The sequence below is a fragment of the Myxine glutinosa genome, chromosome 5 (assembly GCF_964187855.1).
Source record: "Myxine glutinosa chromosome 5, kmMyxGlut1.1, whole genome shotgun sequence".
Classification (NCBI taxonomy): Eukaryota; Metazoa; Chordata; class Myxini; order Myxiniformes; family Myxinidae; genus Myxine; species Myxine glutinosa.
The window spans coordinates 181182347-181209584 of NC_136265.1; the positions used below are offsets into that span (position 1 = coordinate 181182347).

The window sequence follows — 27238 nt, forward strand, 5'->3', positions numbered from 1 at the left end:
TTCAACTTTCCGACAGATGGCCTCACATTATCCTCAAGCACCCTCTGGTACAATGAAGAATTCATCGTGGATTCTATGATGGTGAGCTGCCCAGGCCCTGATGCAGCAAAGCTGCCCTAAACCATAACATTTCCACCACCATGCTTTACAGTTGGTATCAGGTTCTTGTGGTCAAATGCTGTCTTTGGTTTTCGCCAAACATGTCTTCTGGTACTGTGGCCAAATAGCTCTACCTTTGACTCCTGTCCAGAGCACATTGTTCCAGAAGTGCTGGTCTTTGCCGAGGTGTTCATTGGCAAACTTTAGTCTTGCCCTGATGTTCTTTCTGGACAGCAAAGGCTTCCTCCTGGCACACCTCCCATGTAGATCAAATTTGTGCAGCCTCTTACTCATGGTAGACTCGTGCACTTTGACATCAACAGTGGCAAGAGCTAACTGTAGGTCCCGTGATGACGTTCTGGGGTTCTTAGATACTTCTTTCAGCATCTTGCGGTCTGCTCTCGGGCTGAACTTGCTGGGGCGGCCTGGCCTGAACAAGTTGGCAGTTGGTTGGAATCTTCTCCACTTGGAGATGATCTTCCGGATAGTCGAATGATTGATTTCAAATTGTTTGGAGATCTTTTTGAATCCCTTCCCAGACTCGTAGGCATCCATAACCTTCTTTCTGAAGACCTCAGAGAGCTCTTTTGATCTAGGCATGGTGACGCCGCACACTTCAACAACAAAGAGCAAACCAAACTAAATGCCTGAGGTTTAAATAAGACAGGTTCCTCCAAGATCCTCTCTAATGATCTAATCATTTGCACCCGAGCTGGTGCACCTGATTCTAATTTTAGGTATTTGAAGTAGTGATAAATGTAGGGGTGTACTTACTTTTTCCACATGCGAAATTTGCATTTGTTTATTTAAATTATACAATGGACTACAAAATGTAAATGTTTCATGATATTTGTTATATTATATCACCTTTATCTTTCAATATTGTTAAAATGAAGATCAAATAGCTGTATGTTGAAATATGTTGAAAAAGTCAAAACTTTACATGGGGTGTACTCACTGTACTTACTTTTTCACGTGACTGTACGTGCACCAATCAACGCCTCCCTAGCTTCTTTTTTTTTACGCACAAAAAATAAAGGTCGGGTACTTTTTGAACACACTACGTATGTATATATATATATATATATATATATATATATATTGTTGCGGGTCGCGGACAAGATGTTATTTTGACCGAGCGGTGGTGTATTACCGCGACCTAACAGTTCCCCCGATTCTTCCCCAACTCACCCGATTCACCCCAAACTTTGGCCGTATCGCACCGCAGCTGCCCAATCTGGAAAACTCTAAAACGACCGAATGCAAAGAGGAAAAGGAATAAGACGAGAAGACGGACAGAAGAGTAATTGGATTTATTATTTGCACATATAAGTAGGAAGCAAGCAGTCACGTTTATTTACAACACATAAGACGCAGGTGACACAGTGCAATCTTTAGCTTATACAGACTTAATTACCTACCCAGGACAGAACAAACGAAGACGACTCACACGGGGAATGATGACAGGAATTGGCTGGAAGGAGAGGAAAGTCCACTGGGTCCGGCAGCACGATCCGCACGTTGGGCAGCCGCCATTCCTTCGCGGCCCTGCTCCGAACTGCCGTCCAGGTCCCTAAGCGGTTGGCGAGCGTTGTTGCTGCTGCTGTTGTAGACGCTGCTGCTCGCGAGCAAGGTGACGAATAGCAGGCTTGGTGCTTCCTTGAATGATCTCTGCTTGTTGGACCTCACAACTCAGCTCTTTCTTGGACCCTCTCTCTTCTCAGCTCATCTGCCTTGGACCTCCTCTCATCTCAACGGCTTGGACTCCCTCTCGTCTGCCTGTAAAAGCTCATCTCTCAAAGCTTGTCTCAGCTTCTCTTTTGGGAGCGTCGCGCTGTGGATTTTAGCTGCGGTCACGCCTGCTCATTCCCTCCTCTCAGCGCCTCTCTTTAAAAGCGCAGCCTCTTCTCATCTCAATGCTCAGTACTCATCTCTTTCTTCTTCAAAGCTCGACTGCTTGGGGAGCGTCGCGCTGCGGGTTATATAGGCCCCGCCCGTCAACCTTTGCGAACCTCCCCGATAGCTCTTCCTCCGCCCTCCCTAGCCAAACCCCTGGCTCATGGTTGGTCGAGTGGGGCTGGCTCACTCCTCCCCTCTATGACGAGGTGGAGACACGCCTTTCTTCTCCGACCCTGCCTCGTGGTCAATGGCGGTTATTGGAGGGGAGGTAATTTCCAATCGACGAAAAGGGGGAATGGAGGTTTTGGGAATGGGAATGAAGGGAATCTATCTCTTTCACTGGTGCAATGGAGTATTTCAATTAATGGGAGACACAGCCTTACCCTAAAACACAGAATAAGATATAACTATTGAACAGGGGTATTCTATGATTGGCTGTGGTGTGGATGCTTTATGGACTAATTATGGGATGCCCTTTGACCTTTACACAGCTCTGGAGGCAGGAGGCGCAGAATAAACAATAATAATTCACACAATCAAAAAAAATATACAGTCCTCATATCCGCAACAATATATATACATATATATATATATATATATATATATATATATACATACATACACTAGCAGAAGTACCCGGCATTGCCGGGAGGGGGAAGGGGAGGGAGGGGAACGGGGGGAGAGCGAGCCCCTTGGTAAAGCGAGCGATTTCTTTTTTTTTTTTCTTTTTTTTTTTTTTTTCATAGCGTCATAGCAATTTTTTTGTCATATCGTTCATAGCGTTCATAGCGTCATTTCGGTCATAGCGTCATAGCGATTTTTTTGGTCATAGCATCATAGCGTTCCTAGCGTCATCACGTGATCGCTCTGAGTGAATCGGCGCCCACCTGCTCTGATTCCGTTGATTCCATGCGCTGAAATGCGCTGAGGTAAATATGAATAAAAAATATGGATCGTCAAATATTTTGAGTTCGGCCATGTTCGTCCCAGGCTCAATGGCCATGTCTATGTCAAATATCAAGCACGTAAGCCTCTCCGTTTTGGAGTCTATCGGTAACATCACACACACACACACACACACACACACACACACACACACACACACAAACTGTGTTTTATATCTATAGATATATATGTATATATATCTTTTTATTTTATTGTTTTTTACAAAATAATTAATAAAAGCTGAAATGTCTTGACGATAGGTATTCAACCGTTTTGGTTAAATTCAACTGTGTATCCAATTTCCTTTGATCATCCTTGAGATGTCTCTATAACTTGAAATGGCCACAGGTGGACTTACATCAATTGATTGGACATTATTTATAAAGAAATACATACAAGGTCCCACAGGTGACGGTACATGTCAGAGCAGAAACTAACATGGAGTCCAAGGAACTGTCCGTAGAACACATAAATATAATTGTGAGTAGAGACAGATCTGGGGAAGGGTATAAAATAATTTATAGATGTTGAAAGTTCCCAAGAGCACATTGAGCTCCATCATTAAAAAATGGAAAAAATAGGAACCACCCAGCCTCTTCTGAGAGTTGGCCGGCCGAACAAACTGAGCAACTGGACAAGAAGAACCTTGGTTATGGAGGTGAACAAGAACCCAGTGAACACTCTGACAGAACTACAGAGTTCCTTGGCTGAGATGGGAGAACCTGCCGGAAGGACAACAGTCTCTGCAGCACTTCACAAATCAAGGCTTTATGGGAGAATGGCCAGATGAAGCTACTCCTGAAAAAGTCACATGACAGCACACCTGGAGTTTGCAAAAAAGGTACGTGAGATTCTGAGAGCATGAATGAATGAATGAATGAATGAATGAATGATCGTTTGAAGGCCATTCTCCCTGCTAGAGCGGGGGTTAGCCTTGTGGGCCCCATGACAATCATGGTTCCCTGTTTGAGGCAATGTTTTTATGGCCGGATGCCCTTCCTGACGCCAACCCTTGGTCATGCTCTTACGATGCGCAGGGATACGGTGTACCTATTCTAAACCGGGGTACACACCGGGATCATTCATCCCAGCAAGCTGGTACTCAATTTGCCGACCTCGGAAGGATGACAGGCTGAGTCGACCCCCCTGGCGTTAATTCAGCGATCGACCGGGATTCGAACTCAGGATCCTAGGATCCCAAGCCGGCACCCTAACCGCTAAGACAACACCAGGCTAAGAGCATGAGGTAAAATATTCTGTGGTCTAATGAGACGAAAATTTAACTGTTTGCCCTGAATCTCCTGGAACGAAGCCGATTCTGAGGGCCTTTCGCTCACTCACCGCAGGCAGGTTGGTGATCTTTGTCTTCTTCCGACTCCTCTCCGCCCTTGCTCCCCAGCTCTATCTGTGCTCTGTCCCCCAAATATTCCTACAGGACGCATAAGATCTGCCAGCAACCCTCTTATGGTTAAACTGCCAAAATCAAGACTCTCTGCTCACCTTCACTCCTTCATTCCTCTTTTATCCCGCCTCTGGAACAAACTCCCTCACTCTCTTCAATCCAACTCCTCCCTCCAGGTCTTTAAAACAGCTGTTCACCACCATCTCTTATCTTCCCCCATCCAAAACCTTGATCTTTTCTACCCCCGTCAATTCACCCCAGATCCACTTTTTTGAAATACCGTCTTCTTTCCTGGAAGTCCTAACAGTGTCCGTGTTTTTTTGTTTTTTTTAACCTCTCCCACCCCCCCCCCCCCCATTCCCACGCCTCCTTCCCCGAAGCCCTCTCCCTCCCACAGATCTCCTGATGTTCCTGCTCTCAAATGTTGTACTTGTGTGCTTCCCTCTCCCCATCTTGTGTCCCACTCCCTTTATTATGCCTTATGTGTCCGTTTTTTTTGTGATTAATGTTAGCTCTTACACAAGCCTTGATCTTGGATACAAAAAAAAAATAATGTAAAGTGCCATGTCTGGCGGAAACCGAGCACAGCTCATCACCAATCTAACATCATCCCGACCATGAAGCATGGTGGTGGCAGCATCATGCTATGGGGATGCTTTTCAGCAGCAGCGACTAGGAGACTTGTAAGGATAGAGGGAACAATGAATGGAATGAAATCGGGCAAATCTTTGAGGAGAACCTGCTTTAGCGTGCAAAATACCTTTGACTGCGGCGAAGATTTACATTCAACAGGACAATGACCTGTTGAAAACAGCCAAAGGAACACTGGAATGGCTTCAGAACAAGAACATGAAAGCCCTTGAGTGGCCCAGTCAAAGCTTAAATCCCATTGCGAATCTTTGGAAATAATTGAAGATTGTTGTTCACCGATGCTCCCCATCCAACTTGACAGAGCTTGAGCAAATCTGCAAGGAAGAATGGGAGAAACTCCCCAAATCCAGATGTTGATGGAATCTTGGACATACTTGACTCAGAACTGTAATTGCTGACAAAGGTGCTTCTATGAAGTATTGATTTGGGGCAGAATACTTGTGTAAATTAGATATTTCTGTATTTCATTTTCAATAAATTTATAAAAAAATAAAATAAAATAAAATAATAATAATAATAAAAAATTCCACTATGAGGTATTATGTGTAGATCAATGACCAAAAATTCTCAATTTAATACATCTTAAATTCAGGTTGTAACAACAAAATGTGAAAAAAGTCATGGGGTGTGAATACTTTCTGAAGGCCCTGTATATGTATGATAGTTGATCCCACAGTTGTATCTCTTGTTGACAGTTGTATGTTAAGCTTGTAATGAAGAAGAATTAGCTAATTGTCAATGGGATGCCTAATCCCACGGAGGCATGATGCACCATATGACCTGTGGCCAAGTTTCATTGTGTAAATGCCAGTGTTAGAGGAGTTTGCTTTTAAATGCATTTTAGTTTGATAGTGTTGAACGTTTGTCCGTTAACCTCACCGTTTGCCCTTTCCAGGTGTGGCTCCCTGGGCAGCTGCGTATTTTGTGCTTTCCGCTGCAGCCACCTGCACGGCTTCGCTGCTCTTGGTGGGTCTCGTTCTCTTTACCACCAAGCTCATCAGGCGGCTCTCTCGACCACGTTTCCAAAGCCTAAACCCCTGGGATGTGACGCAGAGTCCTGCAGAACATTTTGCTCTTGGAAATTTGTAACAAATTGGAGTTTGTGTTTGTCGCGTTTTTCAAGCTATAACAAGATGTTTGTAGTGCACACCCTTTAATGGTTTTGACGAATATGCTGTTATGTTTGACTTGTAGCATCAAAGTAAACTTTTTAAAAAGTGGTGCCATGCACCTCATCAACGGCATGGTGTTGTGGCCTGGGTCATTCTGCTAAAGCCCATCGTTTTCCCCTGTTGGCATGGTGTTGTGGCCTGGGTCATTCTGCTAAAGCCCATCGTTTTCCCCTGTTGGCATGGTGTTGTGGCCTGGGTCATTCTGCTAAAGCCCATCGTTTTCCCCTGTTGGCATGGTGTTGTGGCCTGGGTCATTCTGCTAAAGCCCATCATTTTCCCCTGTTGGTATGGTGTTGTGGCCTGGGTCATTCTGCTAAAGCCCATCGTTTTCCCCTGTTGGCATGGTGTTGCGGCCTGGGTCATTCTGCTAAAGCCCATCGTTTTCCCCTGTTGGCATGGTGTTGCGGCCTGGGTCTTTCTGCTGAAGCCCATCGTTTTTCCCTGTTGGTATGGTGTTGCAGCCTGGGTCGTTCTGCTAAAGCCCATCGTTTTCCCTGTTGGTATGGTGTTGCGGCCTGGGTCGTTCTGCTGAAGCCCATCGTTTTCCCTGTTGGCATGGTGTTGCGGCCTGGGTCGTTCTACTAAAGCCCATCATTTTCCCTGTTGGCATGGTGTTGCGGCCTGGGTCGTTCGCCTAAAGCTCATCATTTTCCCTGTTGGCATGGTGTTGCGGCCTGGGTCATTCTGCTAAAGCCCATCGTTTTCCCCTATTGGCATGGTGTTGCGGCCTGGGTCGTTCTGCAAAAGCCCATCGTTTCCCCTGTTGGCATGGTGTTGCGGCTTGGGTCGTTCTGCTAAAGCCCATCGTTTCCCCTGTTGGTATGGTGTTGCAGCCTGGGTCGTTCTGCTAAAGCCCATCGTTTTCCCTGTTGGTATGGTGTTGCGGCCTGGGTCGTTCTGCTGAAGCCCATCGTTTTTTCCTGATGGTATGGTGTTGCGGCCTGGGTCGTTCTGCTAAAGCCCATCGTTTTCCCTGTTGGCATGGTGTTGCGGCCTGGGTCGTTCTGCTAAAGCCCATCGTTTTCCCCTGTTGGCATGGTGTTGCGGCCTGGGTCATTCTGCTAAAGCCCATCGTTTTCCCTGTTGGCATGGTGTGGCAGCCCATCGTTTTTCCCTGTTGGTATGGTGTTGCAGCCTGGGTCGTTCTGCTAAAGCCCATCGTTTTCCCTGTTGGTATGGTGTTGCGGCCTGGGTCGTTCTGCTGAAGCCCATCGTTTTTTCCTGATGGTATGGTGTTGCGGCCTGGGTCGTTCTGCTAAAGCCCATCGTTTTCCCCTGTTGGCATGGTGTTGCGGCCTGGGTCGTTCTGCTAAAGCCCATCGTTTTCCCTGTTGGCATGGTGTTGCGGCCTGGGTCGTTCTGCTAAAGACCATCGTTTTCCCCTGTTGGTATGGTGTTGCGGCCTGGGTCGTTCTGCTGAAGCCCATCGTTTTCCCTATTGGCATGGTGTTGCGGCCTGGGTAGTTCTGCTAAAGCCCTTCGTTTTTCCCTGTTGCCTATGCTTCCTGCCCCAAAATTCCTGGTTGACTTGTGTCTGACCCCTTTTGCTGATCCAATAAACGTTTTGGGGTTTCTTCTAACGTTGTCATTGGTTCCATTTTTACCCTGCGCTCGCGAAGCGAAAGGCAGGGTTAAGCATTCGGGTACGTACGTATGTGCGTGTCAGATTTTTAAAAATTCATTTTTCTCGTCAACCGTTGGTCCGATTGACATGACATTTTCACCATAGGAGGGCCTCCTCCTGTAGAATATTTTAGTGAATATTATGACGTCATGGGTCACGTGGTATGGGAGCCATCTTGGGGGAAAAAAACAAAAAAAAACTTTGCACCTCTATATCTCAAAAACCGCTGCACAAAAATAATTGACAGGTCTCATTGCAAAGAACTCCATGCGGAATAACATATGTGAATGATGATGTCATAGGTGCTGCCATTATGACGTCATAATTCGACAAGTAAAAAAAACTTTATCCGATTAGGATGATATTTCTTGAGCATCTTCTCGGTATAAATTGATGTAGAAATAAAATTGACGTCGGTCACGTGGTTCAGACGCCATATTGTTTTGAGTGAAAAGACTGAAAAACCACTAAAATCCAATTTTGACCAAAAAGACTGAACAGATCGAGGCCAAACTGCAGGCAGAATCGCATACCCATGACGAACAAAAAAGTCAACGCGCATGACGTCATGCGTCACATGGTTTCGGAGTTATGACGTTTTTAAGCATAAACTTTGAACACCTAGCTCCTCCCTCATTTTTGATCCTATCGAGGGGAAACTTTACAGATGTGTTCAGCATATCAGTCTACTAAAATGGCCTTTTGGAATTTGCGATAGGTCACGTGGTTTGGTAGATATAAATAATTAAACGAAAATGTTTTTTTAAATTATAGATCTTGAATCGCTTCATTGATCGACGTGAAACTTTATTATAGTAGAGGTAATGAAGTGTAACAAGTGTGCAAAATTTCAAGATGATTGCATGTATGGTCTGGAAGCTGGAAGTTGTTATTGCGTGAAGAAGTCTTCTGGAATGGGCATGGAATGAATTATCACACTGCACATGACAAGCAGGCAAAGTACGGAGCGACTTCACGGGGTCATTTTGACCTCAAATAAAATTCTGATTTCAGATTTGTCAATCGCTGAGGTATATTAACACATGACCAAAACAGATTTGGCGAAATTCCGACGATTTATGACGAAAACATAACATTTGTCTGCATTTCAGTAAAGTAAAGTGTCTGTGGTGTCAGCATTTTTAAAATTGAAACGTGGCTCATTGTAAATAACTCCATATGGGGAATAGGTGTTGTTAAAGATGACGTTATTGGTGCCATGATTATGACGTCATAATTCGACAGGGACAACGCTTAGTCTGATCAGTTTGAAATTTATTGAGCGTGATCTATGCAACAATTATTTAGAGAATATAAATTGTCATGGCTCACGTGGTCTGGCAGCCATATTGGATCAAAAAAAAAAACGTTCAAAAATGGAGTTGGCTCACACCAAGTTGACTGTGCAGGGTAAGTATTCTATGAATACCATCTAGTTTGTTTATGAAACGAGGAGGTTGCCCGTGCCCACAAGATTCTCAATGGGGTAGGGATGGAGGAGTTGAAAATGCAAATGGCGTCATCTGTCATTGAGCCAGCAAGCTCGGAGCAAGAATTCCCATGTATTACCACGTCAGATGCAGTTTAAAAGCTCTAATGGTGACGAGGTGCTTCATTTGAAATTTTGCTCGATACATGCAGCTTTTTGATGTCGAGGGTCCAAGAAAAATTTGTGTTTCTGTCGGCCAGTGACCAATGTCAAATTAATAGTAGGATTAGTGTTTACAAGAACATATCGATACAATTTGTTAACTTGAAGTGTATGCTGAGCTGTTCATGTTTACTCCAAAGTGAAATGGGCAATCTGTGGAGATCTGTTTGCCTTCACAACCATCGCCATAGCTTGTGTGCAAAATTAAACCGCCAATCAGTGTCTGTGTCCCTACGCCCACACAACACAGCACCTGCAGATCAACACCGGATGTTTCATGAACTTTAAATTTGTACCGAGAAATAGTTGCAAGTCCAAAGTGAAAAAACGAGTCGTGTTTGTAAAACTTGCATTGTTTAATAACTTGTGCTTGAAACATCTAATGCGCGCACACACACACACACACACACACACACACACACACACACACACACACACACACACACACACACACACATATACACACACACATACATATATGTCGGGTCTGCCCACCTTTAGAAAAAATCTGACAGAACTTGATAGACAAAAGGAGTATTTATTTGTGCACACGGAGACAAATGCTTGTCCATAAGGACAAACAGTTCTCTGACTTCTATTCTGTCTGAATTTTAATTTATATTCTGTGTTTACGAGAAAGGAATGCAGAAGCAAATACTGCAGCATGAGATCAGAGCATAGGAATGCAGATATGAGGACCTTTGGCTTGATATTTTACACAAGATCAAGCCACAGATAAAACGTGTTTTTGCCAACTCATGCAGACAGTTCAGCTCGACAACTGTGATGGCTTTTTGGGAATGGTGCACAAGCAATCATATTTCCCTTAGCTTCGCGTGACTACACCACATGATGCAAATACACAGCATGCGTCGATAGATTTGTTCCGTCGATAGATTTGTTCCGTCGATAGATTTGTTCCGTCGATAGATTTGTTCAGTCGATATATTTGTTCAGTCGATATATTTGTTCAGTCGATATATTTGTTCAGTCGATATATTTGTTCAGTCGATATATTTGTTCAGTCGATATATTTGTTCCGTCCATAGATTTGTTCCGCCGATAGATTTGTTCCGCCGATAGATTTGTTCAGTCGATAGATTTTTTCAGTCGATAGATTTGTACCGTCGATGGATTTGTTCCGCCGATGGATTTGTTCCGCCGATGGATTTGTTCCGCCGATGGATTTGTTCCGTCGACAGATTTGTTCCGTCGACAGATTTGTTCGTTCAGGCGATAGATTTGTTCGTTCAGGCGATAGATTTGTTCGTTCAGGCGATAGATTTGTTCGTTCAGCCGATAGATTTGTTCGTTCAGCCGATAGATTTGTTCGTTCAGCCGATAGATTTGTTCGTTCAGCCGATAGATTTGTTCGTTCAGCCGATAGATTTGTTCGTTCAGCCGATAGATTTGTTCGTTTAGTCTATATAGATTTGTTCGTTTAGTCTATATAGATTTGTTTGTTTGGTCTATATAGATTTGTTCGTTTGGTCTATATAGATTTGTTCATTTAGTCGATATAGATTTGTTCATTTAGTCTATATAGATTTGTTCGTTTAGTCTTCACTTTATAGTGTTGGGCTTCTCTTTATAGGAAAGGAGAGAAAGACAAAGGTAGAGCGACAATGGTTTAATGATATAAATTACGAACACAATTGTGGAGCAAGGCTTCGCGGTGGAAAGCTTTAACACAAGCAGTTCACCACCAAGGCAGTCACTGGAAAATCCAGCAAATACCCATTTCTTATATAGGCCAAAAATCAGATAAAACTCTCCGCTGAAGACAAAGGAATAAATGGGCTCTAGAGACCCCCACCATGGTCCCTTCCTGCAGAGGGCTAAACTTAGAATACAAAGATGTGGGAATAAGATAGGTTTGACCTTCTCAGGCCCTTATCTAAACAAACCAAGCTTGGGCAAGGCTAAAGGAAGCGTTCTCACAATAGAGTATAGTTGTTTACACTTGGCACGAATGCATTAACAGTGGGTTAAATGATTGAGTACATAAAATCAAAGGATATATTATGAGATCCTTTCTATTCAAGGTTAACAATACTCTTTAACTTGAAGGCAACAAGAATTATATGGTAAATCATCCACATTTGTAAAGGAAACGACTTGTCAACATGTTTTCCCTGCACGTCGGTTGTGGTTCTTATCTCAATCTGGCACATGGTTAAAGAGATCTCCAAGGCTGGTTCTCCGAGCCGTGAACAACATGTTTTTCACCAGCCAAATCCAGCTGGGTTAGAGCAGGCCACAGTAAGGACATAATTATATATATATTTTCAGATGTTCTGATCACATGGTGCATATGGTCTAAACCCCATGACCGATATCACCTCCCTTTTGTCTTTACGACAACACATCGAAAAGACAATGTATAAGCCCCAGCAGGCCAGTGCCCCCCAGTCACATGCCAGGCGCGCAATGCGTCACGCATGTTCTGGGAGGGATACCGGCCCCTGGTTGTGGCTGTCCGACATTCAACGCATATTGTTAGCCATAATTCGCGACGAAGACCCCTCGTTCGGAGATAGCTGAGGCCCGGCCAGGTTCCGAGCCTACCCTTGCCACAACGTAGGTACGACTCAGTCGCCGGCCTGATGAGGGCGCTCCTTATGCAGGTGCGATCCTCGCGAATCAGGGCAAACAATCGACGTCCAATGCCATCAAGCCTTGTACATGTGATTGTTCTGCGGGAGAGAAGGTGGCACATTCGTTATCACAAATCTCCATCTCTGAAACAGCGTCAGTATTCATAGTGTCGGGTGCCTTGCACTGAGGTGACCCCAAATTGCGTGCTTCAGGTGGTGAAGGTGGTGGTGAAGGTGGTTCTCCCGGATATCCCGGATATGTGTTTGCCAATCGCTCCTCACTACTTGCATAATAGCAATAGCTCTTAGAGGAACCTACACTACTGAAATCAAAGGAATCCCAATGGAGAGAACTAGAGTCAAAAATCACTTTTATTTCAGAGGGGTTTGTGTCACTGGATGGAGACTTGACTAACCAGAGACCGGTTAGGGTATTGAGGGACACAGGAGCACATCAATCTTTGATGCTTGAAGGCATTTTGCCATTGTCAGAGAAGATGGCAACTGGTGTTAGTGTTCGTTTACAGGGGGTTGGTGGCTATGTTAAAGCTCCACTTCATGTCATCCATTTAGAGTGATTTGGTGTCAGGACCGGTCACCGTAGGTTTACAAGCCACTCTTCCTGTAGAGGGAGTATCTTTTGTTATCGGGAATGATTTGGCCGGTGGTCAAGTTTCTGGTAACCCGATGTTTGTTAAAAAGCCTAGTATGGAAAATAACGCCGCACAGTTAGAGCAGGAGATTCCGGGTATCCTTCCATCCTGTACCGCGACTCGTGCTATGGGTAGGAAGCGCTATGAATAGAAGAGGAAGGTACTGACGTCATGCTTAGCACAGACGCGTCTTGTCAAGTACCCTGAAAATAAGTGTCAGCACACACGAGTCATGAATGGAGGCAATGTTGGCAAGCTCTTTGTATGTGGACTGAACTTCAAAACAAGGGAAGATGTTCTGGACTCTGTCTTTGGCAAATATGGACCGCTCTTGGAAGTGCTGCTGATAAAAGACAGGGAGACGCAAAAGTCAAGATGGTTTGGCTTTGTCACGTTTGAAAACCCAAAGGACGCCAAAGGTGCAGAAAAGGATTTGAATGGCAAGGATTTGGATGGTCGGACCATAACAGTAGAGAAGGCAGGCCATGGGCGTCGAGGGGGCTACATAGGAGGAAAACGTGGAGGTAGTTTCAGGGGTGGCTATGGCTCCCGGGGTGGGAGTAATAGTTTTGGTGGTGGCCACAGTCAAGATTACTATGGAGGCTCCCAGAGTTACGGCACCTCCCGAAGGGATGATTATCAGGGTAGGGGCCGAGAAAGAGACCGCTATTCACGTGACTACAGCGACAAGCGCTCCAACCGTGATTATTATGAAAGTTAGGAAGAGTTTGAAGCACTGCGGAGCATCCGAGCCAAGATTCCTACACGGATTAACCGTGAACTCCACGTTCCTAAAGGCGTCTATGTAGTGAATACTTCCAGGCCTCACCACCCAACCACCATGAAACCTGGCTCTCAGCTTGGCCTCCTTCAAAAAGTGCTATAGATTTGCTTTGTTTTGGATTTTTGGTCACAACCCCTTAACCTTCATTCAAAAAAAATGTTTTTGGCCTGCAAAGAAAGTTTTCACTGTGGGTCAAACTTTCTTTCTTGAGGGGGGGAAGTGTTACGGATTCGTCACTTCCGTTGTTGTGGTTTTGCATCCACTGTAAATATTTCTGATTCCATGTACTATTATTGTTTTCAAAACGTTTATTGTCCATGAACTGTTTTGAAAAGGTAAAAAAAGTTAATGCTAAACGAAACAGGAAACCGGATCGGGAACCGGAAGACGTAGAAGAGGAGGAGAGAAAAAGGGCGGAGCGAGTGAAGTCGGAGAAGAAGCGAGTCATTTCTTCGTCCTGAGCGAACGTTGGCGAACAACAGTCACTAGCGAACTTTCGGGGTTCCCATGAAAGGGATCCCTATGACAGTGTGGTTAGCGCTGTGACGGATTAACCTGCGTGTCAGGTTTTGCTATCGATTCAGGAGAGAATCATCGCCGTGCTGTTGCGCCACGAGACTGGGCCGTCAGCCATTTTGACTCGCCCAGGACTTGTGCTTCGCTTGCGGTTTCGTTTCTTTGAGACAATTCTCACCACATTCAGACGTCGATCTGGGGCGTGTGTGTGACGTGGCTTTTGAAGGCTAATTCGTCCATACCCGAGGGTGTGATCTCGAGGGTGTGATCTCGGTCCATACCCGAGGGCGCCTGTAGGGTGCCTTTGGATTTCCCAGTCGTCTTGAGGGCGCCTTTGTACAGCTTCGGCTGTGTGACTGCCCTTGCCATCCGCACGGGATTCTGGTCTCGATTGGACATCGTTCTCGCTGCAACGAATCAACTTCGTCTTGAAGCCGGGAATAAGAGACATTGGGGAATGTTCTTGTTACACTCACTTGGAGCACAGTGAGTTATATATTACAAAACTGATGGTACCATCATAGGACATATTGATTGTACTTTTTAATACTATTGTTGTTGTACTGTTATTCTTGTGTGATCTTCATACAATATTTGTTTGTGAGTAACATTTGGGTTGGCTTCTCCATTGATCTTTGACACACAGAATAACACATTTTTCTGCCGTGACTCCTCCCGGGGCTCAGAGGTACACCGTGACCAGGGGGTCGGGGAGGAGCACGTAACACTATTCTATATAGATTTGTCTAGTCTTGTCTATATCGATTTGTTTGGTCTATATAGATTTGTCTAGTCTATATAGATTTAGGTGGGTGGTGAGGGCGAAGCAGGTCATAATGCAAAACCATCCTGAGGAGAGTGAACACTTGATGCTAAACCATGCTTCAAAGGATGTGACTGGTAAATCAGAAGAAAAACACAGTTTGTGATAAGGCTAATGGGGATGCAGGTCGAGGCAGGAGCTATCCTGGGGTCGTGGACACCATGCCAAGTGTGAATGATCGCCATGGGTGAGAAGGTGTACCCAGTAAATGGAGGAAAACACACACACACACACACACACACACACACACACACACACACACACACACACACGCGGGGGGATAGGGGAGGGGGAGGTAGGTGATGTTGGGGGGAGACGGGGGGGGGGGGGGGAAGGGGGGAGGTAGGTGATGTGTGGGGTCGGGGTTGGGAGGGGACGTTTATAGTGCAAAGCCACCTGGGGGAGTGATCAGTGTTCATGACAAGTTTGAGCCCCATAGTTCAAAAGGTGTGGCCGGCAAATCAGAACACATACACGCACGTACACATGCTCATGCATGGAGAGGTGCACACATGCACACACACACATGCTCATGCACAGAGAGACACACACACACACACACACACGCACACACGTGGCTCAAATATGTATATTGAAGATAACAATGATCACACTGCGACACAAAATACATATTTTTCACCTCCTCTGGCCCACTCAACTTCCTCACCGTTGCTATTGAAGGTTTTGTACATTTCATCTCCGAGGGTCTTCTCGGTTTCGGGTTTGGTTCAATATCAATTATGAATGTGATGGACAGCTGAGTCTGGTTTCAGGCAACTAGTGGACCCACTCCGAACAAGAGCCGAAAAGCCAAGAGGTTATCTGCTAAGAGGTTAGCCGACCTCCAAGAGCCGAACAGCCAAGAGATTAGCCGACCTCCAAGAGCCGAAAAGCCAAGAGGTTATCTGCAAAGAGGTTAGCCGACCTCCAAGTGCCAAAAAGCCAAGAGGTTATCTGCTAAGAGGTTAGCCGACCTCCAAGAGCCGAAAAGCCAAGAGGTTATCTGCTAAGAGGTTAGCCAACATCCAAGAGCCGAAAAGCCAAGAGGTTAGCCGACCTCCAAGAGCCGAAAAGCCAAGAGGTTATCTGCTACGAGGTTAGCTGACCTCCAAGAGCTGAAAAGCCAAGAGGTTATCTGCTAAGAGATTAGCCGACCTCCAAGAGCCGATAAGCCAAGAGGTTATCTGACCATCTCTCTGTCTTCAGGGACAACTCTTTGCCATCATGCGAGTGCTGGAATGGATAATCGAGTTCAATCCTCTCAGTGCTGTGATCGTTTCTGATTTCCTCTTCGCATTGGAGGCATTGGGGTCTCTACAGGAAGGATGTAGATTTGACCTGGTTCTCGAGGTACTGCACCTGATTACCATCGTCAATTGGAGGGGATCTGTGGTCAACCTGTGCTGGATTCCTGTGCATGTGGGCATTGGGGGAAACGAGGCCGGCGACCTTGCGGCCATTTTGTGCAGGATTCCTGTGCATGTGGGCATCGGGGATAGCGAGGCCTGCGATCTTGCGGCCATTTTGTGCTGGGTTCCTGCGCATGTGGGCATCAGGAATAGCGAGGCCTGCGATCTTGCGGCCATTTTGTGCTGGGATCCTGCACATATGGGCATCAGGGATAGCGAGGCCTGCGATCTTGCGGCCATTTTGTGCTGGGTTCCTGCGCATATGGGCATCAGGGATAGCGAGGCCTGCGATTTTTGTGTGTATCCCTGCGCATGTGGGCATCGGGGACAGTGAGGCCTGCGATCTTGCAGCCATTTTGTGTGTATCCCTGACTATAGCTATGGGCAGCAGCGATAGCGAGGCCTGCGATTTTGTGTGTATCCCTGCGCATGTGGGCATCAGGGATAGCGTGGCCGGCGATTTTGTGTGTATCCCTGTGCATGTGGGCATCAAGGACAGCGAGGCCTGCGATTTTGTGTGTATCCCTGTGCATGTGGGCATCAGGGATAGCGTGGCCGGCGATTTTGTGTGTATCCCTGTGCATGTGGGCATCAGGGATAGCGAAGCCTGCGATTTTGTGTGTATCCCTGCGCATGTGGGCATCAAGGACAGCGAGACTGGCGACCTTGCAGCCATTTTGTGTTTATCCCTGGTATATGGGCAGCAACCATGACAATTACAACTACATATGGGCAGGGTACAGCCCGAAGTACCCCGTGGGGGACCCCACTCCCTCTCGTCAAAACTCAAGGTGGGGAACCCGATCGAAGCAAGGGTGGATATCACTCCATTTATGACGACGAAACGTCTGATGCCCCATGTGGACATTGGTTTCTGAGGTTTGGGATATGGAATGTAGAGACAATGACAGGGAGATCAGGAGAAGTGGTGGAAGTATTGGTCAGAAGAAGAGTGGACAAATGATGTGAGAAATGGAGAAGGTGAAAGGATTTTGGAGTTTGATGATGGAGCTGATTTGTTGATTTGTAATATTCAGTTCCAGAAAGAGGATAATACACTTGTTACATTCACGTCAGGTGGGTCGACGACAATCGTTGATTACCTGATGGTGCGTAGGCGAGATAGGGGGCACCTCCGGGACACAAAGGTGATCCCGGGGGAGGAGGCTGTTTCACAGAACCATTTGGTTGTCTGCGATGTAAGGGTGAAAGGTGTGAGGAGAGCTCGGCGGGTGAAGTACCAACCGAGAATGAAGGTGTGGAGGTTGAAATAGGCGACAGTGAGGGAGGCATTAAAAGAGAGGCTGAGTATGGTAGAGGATGATGTGGTTGAGCTTGAAAGTGGTTGGATGTCAATGAAAGACAGTCTGTTGGGAGACTTTGGTGAGGTATGTGGATGGACAAAAGGACCACCGAGGCACTCGGAAACATGGTGGTGGGAACATGGTGGTAGGATGATGAAGTTGGAAAGAGGATTAACGAGGAGAGGAAGAAGTTCAAGGAATGGCAGAAGGCGAGGGCACGGGGGCAGAAAAGGCAGAACATGAAAGTTATAAGGCAGCCAAGAAGGCTGCAAAGAAAGAGGTAGCAAAGGCGCAGGAGACATGTAGGAAAATGTTCGGAGAACGCTTGGATTCGGAAGAGGGTCAGAGAGCGGTATTCAGGATTGCAAAGCAGATAGCGAAAGAGAGGTGTGATGTGATGGGGGTGAGTTGCTTGAAGGATGAAGTGGGACAAATCGTTGTGGACCCAGATGGAATTAAAGGAAGATGGAAAAGATCTATGGAAATGCTGTTGAATACAGAGAATGAATGGGATGGCAACATAGAGAGTAACCCAGTTTTAGGACTGGCAGAGAAGATAACTGAGAAGGAAGTTGAGGAAGCGATAAAAGCAATGAAGGGTAGAAAAGCGAGAGGGCCGACGGGAGTTGTGGGAGATATGTTGAAGGCAGCAGGAAGTTGGGGTGTGAAGAGAATGACAGAGATCTGCAATCTGGTGGTGAAAGAAGGCCGCATTCCAGTGGATTGCGAACCAAATACCCTCGACCCTCCATACAAGGGGAAAGGTGACCCTCTGGACTGTGGCTCGGATCGAGCGATAAAGTTATTGGAGCATGGAATGAAGGTATTGGAAAGGGTGTGGGAGGAGAGGATAAGGAATAAAGTGAAGATCGACGAAATGCAGTTTGGATTTATGCCAGGAAGAAGAACGACAGACGCACTTTTTAACTCAACTGGACTATGTCCAGCTGAGTTTTTGTCGACACCGTGTCCGTCGTCCGTCTGTCGTCTGCTTGTCTGTCTGTCTGTCGTCTGTAAACAATTCGACATCTACTCTCTAAAAGTCACAAATATTGAAAGAATTTGATGAAACTTGTTATGCATCATCTTTGAGACATAAACTAGTTTGGGATTGCATTTGGGAGTTGCACGCCCAAAAATGGGCACGGCAGGGCGGCCATATTGAAAATCAATTTTTGTCAAATATTTTTAGCACATATAAACTACGTAGTATATAGTTTGTGGTTCTATTATGCATATTCTAACCATATTGATATAGACCAGTTGAGTTCAGGTTTCCTGGAACCTCTCTAGTTATTGTAAGGCAGTTGCAGGAGAAGTACATGGAGAAGAGGAAGAAGTTGTTCCTTGGGTTTGTTGATCGGGAGAAAGCATTCGATGGGGGTTTTTTTTTTGTTTTGTTTTTTGGATACAAGATCGAGGCTCGTGAAAGAGCTAACATTAATCACACAAAAAGACAAACCGACACACAAAACACAAAAAAAAGGGGAGCGGCAGACAAGATGGGGAGAGAGGGGGAAGGACACAAACACAACATTTGAGAGCAGGGACATCGGGAGGACTTGGGGGGAGGTGGGAGAGGAATAAAACATATGAACACTGCAAGGACTCTGGGGTGAATTACCGGGGGTAGAAAAGATCAAGGTTTTCGATGGGGGAAGATAAGAGATGGTGGTGAACAGCTGTTTTAAAGACCTGGAGGGAGGCGTGGGATTGAAGGGAGTGGGGAAGTTTGTTCCAGAGGCGGGAGAAAAGGGGAATGAAAGAGTGAAGGTGAGCAGAGAGCCTAGACTTTGGCAGTTTAACCATCAGAGGGTTCCAGGCAGATCTTGTGCGACCTGAAGGAATATTGGGGGGACAGAGCACAGAGAGAGCTGGGGGAGCAAGGCCGGAGAGGAGTCGGTAGAAGACAGAAAGACCACCAACCTGCCTGCGGTGAGTGAGTGAAAGGCCCTCGGAGTTGACTACATCGCAGGAGATTCCAATTATTCTGAAAGCTTTGGCCTCAACAGCGTGAAGCCGAGCAAGGTGTGAGGCAGGAGCACCAGCCCAGAGGGGGGAACAGTATTCCATTGAGCTGCGGATGAAAGCCTTCTATGTGGTGAGGAGCTCAGGTGTGCCAAGGAAGGACTTCGCACGACGGAGGATGCCCAGTCGGCGACTGGCTTTGGAGGCCAGCTTGGAAATGTGGTTTTCCCAAGAAAGATCATGGCAGATAGTGAGACCCAAAAGCTTGAGCGACAGAACTTCTTGGAGAGGATTGTTGAGAAAGTAGATGGGAGGGTTGTCCAGTCGGTCCTTTCGGAGAGACATTGTAAGAGTGTGAGATTTGTCAGGATTGAAAGACATGTTCCACTTGTTTGACCAGTCTGTGATTTTGTCCAGGTCTGCAGAGAGTGAGGAGGCTGCAGACTGCCGATCTGAGGGATGAGGAATGGAGTGGCAGATAGTGGAGTCATCAGCAAAGAGATAGAGAGGATTTTCCAGAGAGTCGGAGAGATCATTGATGAAGACCAGAAATAGCACAGGGCCCAGAACACTACCTTGGGGAACTCCAGCCAGAACAGGAAGGGAAGATGAGAGAAATCCATTCAGGGCCACACATTGCCTACGACCAGAGAGGAAATCCGCAAGCCACGAGTGGAGATTTCCCTGAATACCATAGGAGGTGAGTTTGGTGAGCAGAGCTGGGTGCCAGACCGTATCGAAGGCATGTGATATGTCAAGTGAGACAGCTCTGATTTCCTGTTTGGCATTGAGGACCTCCATCCATTGTTGAGACAGCAGAAGCAACATGTCCAGAGTAGAATGACCTGGTCTGAATCCAAATTGATGATCAGAGATCAAGCCATTGGAGAAGAGGAAGGATTTAATATCAGAAGCAATGATGGATTCCATGACTTTGCTGATAATTGGGAGCAGGCTGATTGGTCTGTAGTTGCAAGGATCTGTTTTTGCACCTTTTTTGTGTAAAGCGGTAATGTTTGCTGATTTCCAAGATGCTGGCAGATGACCTTGAGCAAAAGAGAGGGTGAAAAGAACAGAGAGAGGGTGAGATAGAACGGCAGAGCAGGATTTTAGGACCCGAGGGCTGATGCCATCTGGTCCAGTTGCAGAATCAGAGTCGAGGTTTGATAAAAACTTCCCCACCTTGTCAGGAGAGAAGGACACAGAGTCCAGGAGCAGTTGGGTTCGACTGGGAAAGGTGGGAACAGAGAGAGATGGGTTTGGGACACAAGATTTTGAGGCAAACACAGAGTTGAGGCATTCGGCTTTGTCACGTGCGGTGTCAACTGTGTAGCCATTTGAGGTAAGGGAGGGGATGGAGGGGGAACAAACACCAGAAACGGATTTGACCAGACGCCACCAGGATTTGGAGGAAGGAGACAGGTTTGAGAGTTCAATCTTGAGTGTGGAGAGATAGTGCTTCCTGGCACTCCTGAGGGTAGAAACACACTTGTTTCGAGCTTGGTGGAAGGAACTGAGATTGCCTTCAGTTGGATTTGCCTTCCAAGATGCAAAGGCAAGTTGTTTCAGGGCAACTGCCTCACCACAAGATTCAGTGTACCATGGACGGGAGGAAGGGTAAGACAACTGAAGACGAGATGGGATAAATCTGTGCATGAGAGAGAGCAGTTTGCTTTGGAAGAATTCCCAGGAAGAATTGATGTCAGAGGCATTAGAGATGGGAGACCAGTCCAGTTGATTGATGGCTGCTTGCAGACCGTGCCAGTCGGCCTGAGTGAAATGCCAGACTCGTTGACGCTGAGGAGGCTCTCTGAGAATGGCCAGAGAGATGTCCACTTTAACAAGCACATGATCAGAAGAACCGATTGGAGCAGAAGAAGAGCAGCAGACATTTGCAGGGAAGTTAGTGATAACCAAGTCCAGAAGAGAAGATACTCCATTGACTGAGATCCGGGTCGGGAAATTGACAGATTGTGTCAGTCCCAATGAGTCGCAGAAGTCCTTTGCTGAGGTGCCATGGCTGGTGAGAGATGAACCCACACCCAGCCAGCTGGCATGATGACAGTTGAAGTCGCCACATATGAGGAAGAGTTTTTTTGTTTTTTTTTTGTATACTGAATCGAGGCTCGTGAAAGAGGTAACATTTACTTCACAAACAAATCAACCAGACAAACAAAATATATAAAAAGCGGGAGCGGAAAACAAGATGGAGAGAGAAGGTGAAGCACACAAACACAACATTTGAGAGCAGGGAGATGTGTGGAAGGGAGAGGGCTTGGGGGGAGGAGGCATGGGAAGGGGGGGGGGGGGTGGAGGGAGAAGTATAAAACACAAGGACACCAAGGACTTCCAGGACAGAAGTTGGTATTTCAAAAAAGTGGATTTGGGTTGAAATTAGCGGGGGTAGAAAAGATCAAGGTTTTGGATGGGGGAATATAAGAGATGGTGGTGAACAGCTGTTTTAAAGACCTGGAGGGTGGAGTGGGATTGAAGAGAGTGAGGGAGTTTGTTCCAGAGGCGGGAGAAAAGAGGAATGAAGGAGTGAAGGTGAGCAGAGAGTCTTGATTTTGGCAGTTTAACCATAAGAGGGTTGCAGGCAGATCTTGTGCGACCTGTAGGAATATTTGCGGGACAGAGTCCAGAGAGAGCTGGGGGGGGCAAGGCCAGAGAGGAGTCGGTAGAAGATGGAAAGACCACCAACCTGCCTGCGGTGAGTGAGTGAGAGGCCCTTGGAGTTAGCTTCATCGCGGGAGATTCCAATGATTCTGAATGCTTTGGTTTCAACAGCGTGAAGACGAGCTAGGTGTGAGGCAGGAGCACCAGCCCAGAGGGGAGAGCAGTATTCCATTGAACTGCGGATGAAAGCCTTGTATGTGGTGAGGAGCTCAGGTGTGCCAAGGAAGGACTTCGCACGACGGAGGATGCCCAGTCGGCGACTGGCTTTGGAGGCCAGATTTGAAATGTGGTTTTCCCAGGAAAGATCATGGCAGATAGTGAGACCCAAAAGCTTGAGTGACAGAACTTCTTGGAGAGGATTATTCAGAAAGTGGATGGGAGGGTTGTCCAGTCGGTCTTTTCGGAGAGACATCGTAAGAGTGTGAGATTTGTCAGGATTGAAAGACATGTTCCACTTGTTTGCCCAGTCTGTGATTTTGTCCAGGTCTGCAGAGAGTGAGGAGGCAGCAGACTGCTGATCTGAGGGATGAAGAATGGAGCGACAGAGAGTAGAGTCATCAGCAAAGAGATACAGAGGATTTTCAAGAGAGTCAGAGAGATCATTGATGAAGACCAGAAAAAGGACAGGGCCTAGAACACTGCCTTGTGGAACTCCAGCCAGAACAGGAAGAGGAGATGAGAGAAACCCATTCAGGGCCACACGTTGACTACGACTAGAGAGGAAGAGAGGAAGTTTGGATGAGTTGATAGAAGTTGGTCCATGTTGTCCGACAGAGAAATGTAAATGGAGTCATCACTGTTTGGAGGACGGTACAGAACACATATGAACAAAAGGTGGGAGCGGAGAGGAAGCCGTAGCCAGAGGTACTCCTGTGGGTGGGGTGGAGAGAGGGCAGTGCAGGGAGAGTGAGGAAGAGAGTTTTTGATAAAGATAGCCACCCCACCACCAGGACGAGGCTCAGGTCTATCGTACCGGAGGAGGGAGTAACCAGGAAGAGATATTAAGGAATCAGAGACATCTTGAAGGAAGAAAGTTTCTGTCAAGCAGATCAAGTCTGGATTTTCAGAAGCAACCTGAATGGAGAGATCAATCAGGTTTGAGCGAAGGCCCCGGATGTTTGAGGTCCATACCGTTAGTGAGGAGAGAGGGGGAGCATCGGGTGCAGGACAGGGGAGGGGAGGGGTAGGGTCAGATGAAGGGTGAGAGGGGGATGTAGGAAGAGCAGTTGATAGTGTGTCAGAGATTACAGAAGAGTTACAAGAAAGGGAAGGATGAGGAGGATGAAAGGTTTGATGGTGATGGAATGAGGCACAGTGAGAGTTTGTTTGAGGGGGGGCAGAGGAAAGTAGAAGGTTGGGGGAGGTGGAGGTATGACATAGAAGGGAGACGAAGTGGGGAGGAGGCAGCTTTGAGAAGGAGGTGGGAGGAGGGAGAATTTGGGAGGGATGGTTGGGGGGGAGATTTGAAGGGGAGGGGCAAGGCGGGAGTTTAGAAAGTGGATGATTAATGAAAGATGAACATATATAACAAATTGGGTTTGTTGTGATTTTCAAGTTAGCGATTCGTTTAAGAACGATGGAGGAGGGATGGAATGAATGAGAATTTAGAGCATGGAGTGATTTGGAATCATAAGAGATTGAATATTTTTTTGAAATGGAATGAGTTGAAGAGGAAATTGAAGGGAGCCTTTTAAATAAGAAGAAAAACAGCGTGTTGTAATAAACCACTGAATAAAACACTGAAGGGGATAGTTGAAACATATTTAAACAGAACTGTGAAGAACAATCTTATATTCACAAAAATACCAATGGGGAGAGGAAGCCTAGAGCGACGACCACAAGTCACTTGAACAGGGCAAAAGGTGGAAGGCAAGGGGAAAATGGGGGCGGGGCGAGACAGCGCACGTGGGCAGAGGCAAAAGCACACGAGGAGAAAGGGAAATAAAAGTTTTTTTTGTTTGTTTTTTTGTTTGTTTTGGGGGGGGGGGTGTGGGGGTTACAACGTTAGACAAATAGTAGATGTTTGGTGAAGCTTGGTGGATAAGGGGAAATCAAAAAAGCTAGCAAAACAGCGAAGGAAGGAACAACCTTCGACGGGGGAAGCCTGAGGCTGCAAGGCCTTGCTCGCGACACGGCAAACAAACGATTAATATATGAAAGATAAACACCGAGAAACTTCCAAGGGGGAAACTATAAGTTCACACACCGAACGATAAATACAGTTTCGACAAAATACAATTGTGAACAGACTTAACTTTGAAAAAACGTGGAGACCGTGTGGACCGTCGAAAACCCCTGCCACCGTCTCCAAGATCTCAGTTCCAAGATCTCGCGAGATGTCGCGAGATCTCGGTTCCACACGAAGTATTGATATGGGCATTGAGGAAGTTAGTTGGGAGTGGAGGAATGGTTGATCAGAGTAGTGATGGCAATGTAGACAGAGCGCGCACAGCTGTAAGGACGAAGGACGGGAGCAGTGGTGAGTTTGACGTGAAGGTGGGAGTGCATCACGGGTCGGTACAACGTCCACTACTATTTGTAGCTGTGATGGAGGTGCTGGCTCGGAACGTAAAAGAGGGTTTACCATGGGAGTTGTTGGAAGCAGATGATCTGGTGTTGATTGCGGAAAGTATGGATGGACTGAAGGAGAAGATGAACAAGTGGAAGGAATGTGTGGAGACAAAAGGTCTGAAGGTGAATATCGGAAAGACGAAGGTGATGGCAAGTGGTAAAGCCTGTGGTGAGGTGGAAAGAACTGGGAAGTGGCCATGTGCTGTGTGCAGGAAGGGTGTCGGACTGTCGGAGTGAACTCCATTCAATGTACAATGTGCGCTGAGTGGGTTCATCCAAAATGTAGTGGTTTGACAGGGTCATCAACCAGTGTGGCAGCTACATTCAAGTGTAAGGTGTGCACAGAGGGAGCTGCAGGTGGAGGAAATGTTGAGGTGGATCTTGGAGACGGCGTGAAGCTGGAAGGTGTGAAAACATTTTTCTACCTTGGAGACATGTTGAATGGAGAAGGTGGATCAGACTCCGCAACGGTTGCTGGAGTGCGATGTGCATGGAAGAAGTTTCGGGAACTGAGTGGCGTGCTGACGAGAAGAGGAGCGTCGTTGAAGCTGAAGGGAAAGGTGGATGCTGCATGTGTGAGAAGTATTATGATTTATGGGAGCGAGACATGGGTAATGAACGTAGAACAGCAACGAAGGCTGGAAAGGGTGGAAATGTGAATGGTTCGGTGGATGCGTGGAGTATCGTTGAGAGAGAGGAAGACAAATGATGGGAATAGAGTCTGTGATGGATGCTGTGAAGAGAAACAGTTTGAGATGGTTTGGTCATGCGTTGAGGAAGGATGAAAGTGACTGGTTGAGAAGATTGATGGAAATGAATGTAGAAGGAAGTAGAGGACGGGGAAGACCGAGAAAGACTTGGCTAAAGATGGTCGAAGAAGAAATGCGGGCAAGGGGGTTAACAAGGGGAGATGTAGAAAATAGGGCAAAATGGAGAAGGTTGTCATGGGGACCGCAAGGCTAAGCCCAGCTCTAGCAGGGAAAATGGCCTTAAAATGCCTGTTATATATGGGCATCAGCGATAGCGAGGCCTGCGACCTTGCGGCCATTTTGTGTGGATCCCTGCACATGTGGACATCAGGGATAGCGAGGCCTGCGATCTTGTGGCCATTTTGTGTGGATCCCTGCGCATATGGGCATCAGCGATAGCGAGGCCTGCGATCTTGTGGCCATTTTGTGTGGATCCCCACGCATATGGGCATCAGGAATAGCAAGGCCTGCAATCTTGTGGCCATTTTGAGTGGATCCCTGCGCATGTGGGCATCGGGGATAGTGAGGCATGCGATATTGCGGACATTTTGTGCTGGATTCCTGCACATGTGGGCATCAGGGATAGCGAGGCCTGTGATCTTGTGGCCATTTTGTGTGGATCCCTGCACATATGGGCATCAGGGATAGCTAGACCGGCGACCTGGCGGCCATTTTGTGTTTATCCCTGCGCATGTGGGCATCAGGGATAGCGAGGCCTGCGATATTGCGGCCATTTTGTGCTGGATTCCTGCACATGTGGGCATCAGGGGATAGCGAGGCCTGCGATCATGTGGCCATTTTGTGTGGATCCCTGCGCATATGGGCATCAGGGATAGCGAGGCCGGCGACCTGGTGGCCATTTTGTGTGGATCCCTGCGCATGTGGGCATCAGGGATAGCGAGGCCTGCGATATTGTGGCCATTTTATGCTGGATTCCTGCACATGTGGGCATCAGGGGATAGCGAGGCCTGCGATCATGTGGCCATTTTGTGTGGATCCCTGCGCATATGGGCATCAGGGATAGCGAGGCCGGCGACCTGGCAGCCATTTTGTGTTTATCCCTGCACACGTGGGCATCAGGGATAGCGAGGCCTGTGATCTTGTGGCCATTTTGTGTGGATCCCTGCGCATGTGGGCATCAGGGATAGCGAGGCCTGCGATCTTGTGGCCATTTTGTGTGGATCCCTGCGCACGTGGGCATCAGGGATAGCGAGGCCTGCTCAAATCCGAATGTTACCCAAATCTCTTTGGGCTCGTCTGAAATTGTGAATATGGCCAAGGCCAAGATTGTAAAAAGATGGCACCACCACGAAGGGCAGGTTTTGTTACAGATTAATCTGGAGGTGACCTTACCTGTTAGGCTCCCACTGTTTTCCCGTCCCGCAGACAGCAGGTGGCTCTCTCCTGGCTAAGACTTGGGCACTGTCACCTTAATTCGTACCTTCACAGGACAGGGTGTCACCCCACCGGGCCCAGCGACACCTGTCGACCTGCAGGAAATCCGAACATTTAACCCACTTGTTTCGAGAATGCCGCCAATATGAATATATGATGGGCCGATGACCGATGTTGCTCCTATTTAAAATCATTAGAGAGGCGATGATTGGCTTGCCTGATCTCAGTGATCTGCCAATCATTTTCGGTCATGTAAACCTGAAGCTGAAGCTTCCTCGACTCTGCAAGGCGGGTCTAGGTTTTTTTTTTGGGGTTTCTTTTTTTAACGAGCGGCACCCATATCATTTTAA

General features: G+C 46.9%; 1 protein-coding gene and 1 long non-coding RNA gene across 3 annotated transcripts in view; one reads left to right on the plus strand and one right to left on the minus strand.

The window, feature by feature from the left end:
- LOC137412355 (uncharacterized) overlaps positions 1-7746 on the plus strand; it is a 71583-nt gene extending 63837 nt beyond the window's left edge. Inside the window, exons 15-16 of one of the 2 annotated variants that reach the window (XR_013623645.1) lie at positions 5892-6681; positions 7537-7746. Coding sequence is in view for 1 of the 2 variants with exons in the window: in XM_078779206.1 (XP_078635332.1) it covers positions 5892-6085 (194 nt within the window). In the remaining variant the exon portion in view is untranslated. Of the gene's footprint in view, positions 1-5891 lie in introns of both variants that reach the window. The other variant, XM_078779206.1, reaches the window with a different exon arrangement.
- A 3312-nt stretch (positions 7747-11058) lies between these two features.
- Positions 11059-27184, minus strand: LOC137412354 (uncharacterized). Its single transcript, XR_010981475.2, has 3 exons — positions 27106-27184; positions 26847-26983; positions 11059-12139 (listed from the first exon to the last, which is right to left on the minus strand). It is a non-coding gene; the product is annotated as an uncharacterized LOC137412354 (long non-coding RNA).
- Between the last annotated feature and the right edge of the window lie 54 nt (positions 27185-27238).